General features: G+C 40.5%; 1 protein-coding gene across 1 annotated transcript in view; it reads left to right on the top strand.

Annotated features, from left to right (window-relative positions):
• Positions 1-9,371, top strand: part of Frrs1l (ferric chelate reductase 1 like) — a 34,314-nt gene that overhangs the window by 5,645 nt on the left and 19,298 nt on the right. Inside the window, exon 2 of the mRNA XM_031377454.1 lies at positions 7,439-7,523. Within this exon, the coding sequence (XP_031233314.1) occupies positions 7,439-7,523 (85 nt within the window). The remainder of the gene's footprint in view (positions 1-7,438; positions 7,524-9,371) is intronic.

Raw genomic sequence — 9,371 nt, 5'->3', positions numbered from 1 at the left:
CCACCGCCCGGCTAAGTTTTTTTTTTTTTGAATAGTGGAGAAGTTGGACCTGTTGTGCATTGTTAATGAGGATGTAAAATATTACAGCTCTTTGGAAAATGACTTGGCAGCTCCTCAAAAAGTAAAAGGTACAGTTACCATATAATGTAGCAATTGTATTCTAAGAGAATTGGAAATGTATCCACATAAAACCTTCTACACAGTTGCTTGATTCAGAATAGTCTCAAAGTAGGAACAAGCAAAATGCCTACCAACTGATGAACAGATAAACAAATACAGTCTACCAGTACAGTGGGGACGCTATTCTGTTATAAAGAGGAATGAAGTTTCAATGTGTGCTTCAGGATAAATGAGCCTTGGAAACATTATGCTAAAGGAAAGAAACCAGAAACCAGAAATCAGAAACCAGGCTGCATACTTCCATCGACAGGCAATATATAGAATGGGCAAATCCATAGGAGAGGATCATACATTAAAGGATTGCCAGGGGCTACACAGACAGGACGAGGGAGTGGCTGCTGGCTGGCACTTGGCTTCTTCCCGGAACCGTGGAACTTTTTGTCGGACTAGATAGTAGTAATTGTGCAGCCTTGTGGTGGTGTGAAAAGTGCTATTTGTACACTTTAACGTGGCAAGTCTTATGAGAGGTCAGAGGTCCATAACAATGGAAGCCGAGAAAACCATTTAACATGAAGCTGGTTTGTGTAGTACTTGGGAGGCTGAGGCAGGAGGATTGCAAATTTGAAGTCAGACTGGGATTCATAGCAAGACCTTGTCCAAAGAGTGTGTGGGGGGGAGCATCTGACTGAAAAATTAGAAAACCTGGATAAAAGGAACTGAGACAGATGGGCTGGCTGGCTGGGGTGGGCAGTGTCGGGGCAGGGACTTGGAAGGTAAAACTTGCCCAGCCCAGAGAAGGTGAGGACATGGAGGAAGCTGGCTCACCAGACTGGGTCCAGTGAGAGAATTTGCCTCACCAGAGAAATTGGACAATCTAGGAAGGCACCTGACATTAACCTCCAGCCTCCACATGCGCAGTTGTGCACATACATGTGTGCCTGCAGACATGTGAACATGTATTTGCATGCATAACACACACCACGTAAGAAAGAAAAAAAGGGGGCTGGAGAAATGGCTCAGTGGTTAAGAGCTCTGACTGCTCTTCCAGAGGTCATGAGTTCAATTCCCAGCAACCACATGGTGGCTTACAACCACCCATAACAAGATCTGACTCACTCTTCTGGAGTGTCTGCATACATGAAATAAATAAATAAATCTTTAAAAAAAAAAAAAAGAAAAAGAAAAAAAGGAAGAAAGAAAAAAAATTGAGTCAACTAAAAACAAATCTTCCAAATAAGAAAGCTCAAGCTCAATTCTACTAAATATTCAAGTGAGAGATAGTGCTCACTCTAAATATATATAAACTTTAAAAATGTGTAGAGCTGGAGAGATGACTCGGCAATTCAAAGTACTGACTGCTTTTCCAGAGGACCTGGGTTTACTTTCCAGCACCTACCCAGTGCCTCACAACTGTGACTCCAGACCTAAGGTGACCCAATGCATTTGGACAGAGCACCCCTACATCCCTCACATTTAAAAAAAAAGATTAATTTGTTAATTTTAAAAATTGATCATTTGTGTGTGTGTGTTTGTATATGTGTGTGCACTCATGTGTGTGATGTGGGGGTGGGGCTGTACAAATATGAGTGTCATGGTGAGGGTGTGGAGGACTTGTTTTCTCCTTCCATTTTGTTATAAGGATCAAACTCAGGTAATGCAAAAGACACCTTTATTCATGGAGCCATTTTACCAGTGCCCTGAACATATTTCAGGGGACAGAAAAAGAGGAAGTAACCCCAATTCATTTGATGCAACAACATAACTTGGTTAGTGTGGCAGCCAGACACGATGAGAAAGAGATATTATGGCTGAATTTTGACCATGCATATAAATATATATTGAATATACAAATATATTGGAAGAAGTAAAAAAAAAAAAGTGATGTTTTGGGCAAAGATGAGTTTTAAGGGAATTGAGATAGTAACAAAATCTGACATGATATAATTAAAGTTGGGCTGTGAAGGACAAATAATGTCATACAGTGATAAAAGAAATAATAAATCAGGAACCCAATATATGAGGATGTGTCTCAGTGGTAGAGTGCTTATTCAGCATGAATGAGGTTCTGGGTTCATTACTCAGTACTGCAAAAATAACTATCAGTACATATGTGTGTGTCATATATGTGTGTACATATATATATATGTATAATAAATACATGAATGATGTTTCCAAAATATGAAGCAGTAATCTGTAATTATATTAATTCTGTAGTATAAGTGTATTAATAATAGATATTAGGTAATACATTAAATATGTAGATAAATAAGTGTCCAAATAAAATGTGTTAAATTCAGCACACTACCCTTAGCATTAGAAAAAATAAAATTGTAAAACTAAAAGATACCTATTGTTTGACTTCTATAAATAATAACATTACTTAAGTGAGTGTATAAACAAATACAGAACCATACTTTTTTTTTTGAACACACAGGAAGATCCTCTAAAATTTGTCATGAACTAGTTATTTGGAAGTCAGTGAATTACAATTGCATCTACATAGGATGCATAGATGTCTTCTGATTATAGTGAGATGAAATTTGAAGTTAGTGAAAGCCTGAGGAGGGGTGATTGGGAATGTTGCTCTGTGGCAGAGTGCCACCTGCCATATTCTCCACTCTCTGTTTGATTCTCTAGCCCTAAAAAACAAAAAGAAAGAAAATAAAAGGCTCATTGGGGACAATATCAATGAAAAATATTGACCAAAGAGGCAAAGAGGAAATCATAGGGGAAATTACAATGGCCTTCTGTTGAGCTGTCAAAATGTCATCTGTCAAAATATTGGCATTAGGGATGACACAGGAGCTAAAGGCACTGGCCACCAAGCGACAACCTGAGTTTGATCCCCAAAACTCACTCCCAGGAGTTGTCCTCTGACCTCCACAGGTGCACGGGGGCATGCATGTGTTCATGCACCTATTTAAAGCATGCCATGGCATGGTTCTAAAGTATGCACACTTTATAGGCTTTATGTAGCTAGAGTCACATTTAGAACAGTCTGATCACCCTGAAAAGAAGCCATACTTCCCTAGAGCCAACACCATGCAGGCAGGCGTTTTGTGTTTCCCCTTGTCTCGGCTCTCGGCAACCGTGAAGCCTTCTGTCTCAATATTTGTCTATCGCAGGCATCTCATGCACAGAGGACGGTACATTATGTGGCCATTGTTGTTTTTGTTACTTAGTTGGACTTTTTAGGAAAGCTTTTAGAACATTAACATAGCCTAGGAACCCAAGTTCTTCCTCACCAGCAACAGTGAGCCAGAGAATATGAAGGAAACCAAGACCCGGCTCAAGGTAGCAACAGAAATCTTCAGAGTCTGATTTTTATCTAGAGGAAAAAAAAGAACTATTAAGGGATATAAAGGATAGAGACAAACAGACAAATCATGATCTTTAAAAGAGTAATCTGATTTTATAAATATACTAATCCTCCATCCACTCAAGAATCATCTCAAACTTAAGACAATTCTACACAGTCCTCCAGGACAGTTCTGTAAGGGAACTTCACACATGATTTCTATGTTGCACAGAAGAATCAGGTCCCGAGAATTGTTGAGATAATTAAGGCACACTTGAAAGCTGAGTAATTAAAATAACATGGTCCTAGCTTACAAAACAAAAAAACAAAAACAAAAACAAAAAATCAAAAAACAAAAAACAGAAAATCTAGAAATAGATCCAGGTTCATGAAGGAACTGATGAGCTGGAACGGAGTTATCATAAATTACCAGAGAAAGCATGAGTTGTCTCATAAATTATGTTGAGAAAAAATTGAGAGCTGGGCGTGGTGGCTCGTACCTCTTATCTCAGCATTCTGCAGGCAGAAGCAAGGGGATCTCTGTGAGTTCTAGGCCAGCTGGATCTGCACAGGGAGTTTCAGACATAGTGAAACTCTAGTCTTACAAAACAAAGCAAAAAGAAACCCAAACAAATCGATATAAGTAGAAAAATACAATTGATTTCTCACCTCACATAAGATAATGAGTAAATTCCCAGTGGGTCAAAGCTCTCAGTGTGCTATCAATATAGCACTACAATATTAATAAGTAAAAAATGAGAGAAATGGCTCATGCTGATGGGGGGCGTAGAAAATAATCCCTTGAGACTCTGAAAAGCATACACCAAAAGCAGAGAAATTCTTTGCTTAACCTCATACAATATTTGGGTGTTTAAAAAAAAAAAAAAAAGAATCATAGCAAAACCAAACCAAAAAAAAAAAAAAAAAGATTGTTGGGAGGGTGGTAGGAAAAATAGGAACATCTGAAACCAACAATCATGAAATATACAAAAAAATATACAACATTTGAACAAAGTTTACAGAAATCGACCCCACAGACAAGGGAACCCAAGGCTTAGTACAGATATGAAGGGACTTTTGTGTCTGTCAGTGCTTAGGGAAATCCAAATTAAAATAATAATGAGATCATGTGGAGTTTGGATGTGGAGAAACTGGGGCAGTCAATCATACAGTACCCAGGGGACTCTAAACCAGTGTTGTTCAGAACAGTAATTTGCTCTGGCTTGGTGTAGTTAGAAGGGTAGTCTGGCCATGTTTCTCCTGGGTTACAAAATGAAAATCTCCTAGATAGGACCCCCCAGGAAACGTGGGTAAAGACATTTATGTTTTTCTCTATTGGAGGAAACGAGCAGGTAGGTTGTGTCATTTACTTTTCTGTGATCTACCGGAAGCAGCTTAAGGATGGGAAGACTCGTTCGCTCCCTGGTTTCAACATATTGTGGTAGAATAGACATGGGGAGGGGCAGTTCAACTTAAGGCATCAGAAGCGAGTGGCAGAGGCTCTTCACATCATGGTGGACCCAAATGTAAATGGGGAGGAGGGATGATTCTTCAAATGCCTGTTCCTGGTAACCTCCTTCTGCAAGCTAGGTCTCACTTCCTTGAAGGTTCCATAGCTTCCCAAAACAGTATCACCAGCAGGGACCAAGTGTTTCAAAACAAACAAACAAACCTAAAGAGCCTGTGGGGAAATTCCAATTCAAGCCACAGCAGAAGGCAATTTACATGTCCCAATCTTGAGGACATTTAAGCATATGTATTTATATACATCTTATCTCTTAGCACAAACCCAGGTGTTTTCTAAGGGGCTCATGATGAGTAAAGACACATCAACTGCTACAATTCCAAGTCTCTAGAGCACTGGTTCTCAACTTTCCTAGTGCTGCAGCCTTTTTATATGGTTCCTCGTGCCGACCATAAAATTATTTTCATTGCTACTTCATAGTTGTAATTTCGCTGTTGTATAAATTGTGATGCAAAGATCTGTGTGTTCCGATGGTCTTTGGGGACCCTTTGTGAGAAGGTTGTTCAACCTCCGGATGGGTTGCAGTCTACAGGTAAAGAACTGTTGCTCTAGGGTGTCTTTTCCAGGAACCAAAAACAAAGCCCAGATCGTCTGGGATTTAGGGACAGCTTACATAGCAATAAACAAACAAACAAACAAAAGACAAGGGTCTAGTGGTCTGACACAGTGGTAAAATGTTTTTTAAACATGTTAATTCAATCCACAACATTGGGCGGAAACATTTTTAAATGGATGTGCAAGCACAGCTCACAGAATACATGTTCTTATTTGGTTTTGTTTTAGATTACACAATATAATAAAAAACAATGTTAGTGAAGACATTTGCCAACCCAATGAACTAGTTAAGAACATTTGCCTAAGCTATGTTCCAAAACTTGCTTTTATTTGGTGTCTAGGAACCCATTTTTCTTTAAAAAGACAATGCTACCCAACAGGTATTAGTTCTTAGTTAAGTTTATAACATTTTAGTAGCCATAATGGTCCAGGGATGATAATGACAACTGGTATTTATTGAACTGGAAATCTATCATAAGCCAATATTAGCCTGGATGCTGGGAATGACTAAGAATTCTGTCGTTGAAAATGGAAGAGGGAGTCTGGGGGTGGTGCTCAGTGAAAGAGTTTTTTCAAGCTTTTGTGAGGTTCTGAGTTTAGTCACACAGGCACACACACACAGAGAAGAGAGAGAGAGAGAAAGAGAGAGAGGGAGGGAGGGAGGGAGGGAGGGAGGGAGGGAAGGAGGGAGAGAGAGATGCAGATCAAACGAAGAAGATGCAGAACTTGAGTCAGAAGTGAAATGGAAGAAACTGTCACCTCCAGCATCTCTGTAACAGATAAGGAAGTAGCCATTGCATCCCTGGATGGGTACTCTGGAGGAAAAAAATTTACCTTACTTCAGTGACAAATAAGAGTAAGGGCACATAAATGAAGATGCTTAATATGATGTGTAACATTGAAAAGCTGCTTGGTAAATACAAAGAGAAAAATAAAAAGCCTGTTCAAGTCAGGATGTGGCCTATAGTAGTGAAAATGATGGAGGTTTTAGTACAAAATAGCTTAAATCTAGAATTAAAGCATTTGAGCCAGTTACTTAGGGTGTTGTTTGATCCAGTGCTCAAACTCTGGGGTAGTAGAAGCAGACAGACTCGTGCCAGGATAGCATAGCCTGGAGACAATTGTGAAAAGTCTAAAGCTAACACAACTAAATAAGACTTCACTGAAGAGAAGTAGTCCAAATCAAAAGGGCGAGTTTTACTTACACTGCCTGGGCCTATCTGTGGAAGCTTGCATCTCATCACCCGTCATTCACTCGGTGTCCAGTGCCAAACCTCACGCTGGGCACAGAATGCAGCATGAGGCACACATGGCTGCTGCACACGCGGAGTGAACACCCTAGGTGAAAATGATTTCCCTCGGAACCTGGAGCCCTCCATGGCCTTACTCGCCAGCCTTACTTAAATGCATGATGGAATAAATAATCTCAGCGGGGCAACGCTAGACACTGTGTGTTGGAAGGACTTAGCATATGGGTAAGTGGTGGCCCAGAGGCATGAAGTTGTAATATCCATTCTACGTATAAGTGGGATCACCGGACTACCAAGTTAAAAGCTGGGCCTTTGCCATCTGCCTTTCTTCCCGAATGTGTGCACTGTTGTAAAGTTGAGATTTTTTTTAACTTCTAGTTGGGACAGTGGTTAAGCCGGTGGTTATGTAGAATGAGGTTTCTACTCAAGGTCCCTGGTTGCTTGCTTGCTTGAAAATGAAATAACAGCACACTCATTCCCAGCATATAAGACGAAGTCCAAAGGTGTGGATACCCTCATGAAGGGGATAGTCTGACTTCATCAAAGACCTTTGTTAAGTTCCTAAACATTGCTAGCAGTGATGATAAAACAAACAAACAAACAAACAAACAGGCAGTCGAATTCTTTAGAATTCTCATTGTAAGGATTGTTACAGGATTTCTCTGACCATCATTTGTCTTCACTGTCCAGGCTACCCTTTCCCCACTGCTCCTCCTGTGGACCCATTTGCCAAAATCAAAGTGGAAGACTGTGGAAGAACTAAGGGATGCTTCAGGTAGGTAAAGGTGAGAGTCTGATCATTAAGGCTCAGAAATGTACTGAATTTCTTCAGGTAGGACTCAAACTTGCAGGCATAGCTATATGGGCACATGGATCTGTTCCCCCTTTTTACTTCAGCATGGTTATAGAAAGCTCAAATAAGCCGGGCATTGGTGGCACATGCCTTTAATCCCAATATTTGGGAGGCAGAGATAGGTGGATTTCTGAGTTGGAGGCCAGCCTGGTCTACAGAGTGAGTTTCAGGATAGCCAAGGCTACACAGAGAAACCCTGTCTCGAAAAACCACAAAAAAAAAAAAAAAAGAAAGAAAGAAAGAAAGAAAGAAAGCTCAAATAAGAAAATCCAGTGCTCAAGGGTTTCGTTTGTTGAGACAGGTCTTACTGTCCTTGAATTCTGGGGAATCTCACCGGTTCTCTGTAATACTGGCATTTCAAGTATGCACCACCACACTTGCTATAGTGTTCAATTTGGGTGTGTTCTTTTTTAAAACAGTGTCCTAGTCACTTTCTATGGCCATGATAAAGACATAACCAAGAAGGTTTATATCACAATCCACCTCTGAGAGAAGCCAAGGCGGGAATGTGGAGGAGTGCTGCTTACTGGCTCGCTCTCATGACTTGTTCAGTATGCCTTCTCATACTACCTAGAACACCTAACTAGGGTTGATACCACCTATAGTGAGCTGGGCCCTCCCGCATCAGTTGTCATTCAAGAAAATGCCCTACTGACTTTGCCTGTAGGCAATTTGATGGAGGCATTTTCTCAGTTGAGGTTTCCCCTTCCCCATGATGCTAGCTTGTGTCAAACAGACAAAAATATAACCAGGGGCTGGTGAGATGGCTCAGCGGGTAAGAGCACCGACTGCTCTTCTGAAGGTCCTGAGTTTGGATCCCAGCAACCACATGGTGGCTCACAACCACCCATAATGAGATCTGGTGTGTCTAAAGACAGCTACAATGTACTTATTTATAATAATAAATAAATCTTATAATATATATATTATAGTTACATATATATATATATATATATATATATATGTAACCAGACAGGGAGGTTCTCCTATAGACCATACTGGCATTAAATTTGTTATGCAAACAAGGTTAACCTTAAATTTCCCATCCTCCTGATGTCCCCTCCCGTGTTCTGGGATGGCAGATGTACTGTAGTTTATGCAGTGCTGAGGACTGAACCCAGGGCTAAATGCATGCTGGGTAAGCATTCTTACCAACTGACCTACATTCCCAGCTTCAGCGATTCCTTTCCAAATAAATAGTCATGACTTGTGGATTGTGCATGACGCTAAGCATTCGTGATTGTAGCTTATTAGTTTATGCAAGTTCTTACTGGATTCTTGGTAGCATTCCATCAAGACATGACGAGCTCCAAAAGAGCATGCTAGCACATGCCTGTAATCTCAGCACTCAGGTGACTGAGGCAGAGGCTCAGAGGTTTGAGGCCAACCTGGGCTATTTAGTGAAAAGACTCTGTATCAGAGAAAAGAAGACAGGTGGGGGGAGGAGAGACCGAGATGGTTATGGAGAAAATAAAAATGAACGAATGTGAATTGGCTTGGTAGAGAGCAGTAGTGTAGAAACTTCTCAAACAGAGGTTTCGATGGATTCGGCACTAAAGTGCTAATCTTGTTGATTGCCAGGACTCATGGTTTAAGGAGCCAAGCATTGAGTCCAGGGGTCTTGAGCTTTGTTGGCTTACAGGCTGTTTTGAAGACCTGTAGAAAGTTCCAATACTATTATCATTGAGCAAAAATGGTCAGCGGTGTCTGATTCTGGTGGTGGTGATTGAGAAGGAGTTTTAGTTTTTTTTTTTTTTTAAGATTTACTTA

Source organism: Mastomys coucha, unplaced genomic scaffold (genome assembly GCF_008632895.1).
Source record: "Mastomys coucha isolate ucsf_1 unplaced genomic scaffold, UCSF_Mcou_1 pScaffold18, whole genome shotgun sequence".
NCBI lineage: Eukaryota > Metazoa > Chordata > Mammalia > Rodentia > Muridae > Mastomys > Mastomys coucha.
Note: the sequence above shows the minus strand (reverse complement) of the source record. Positions and strands in the feature narration are given on the sequence as shown.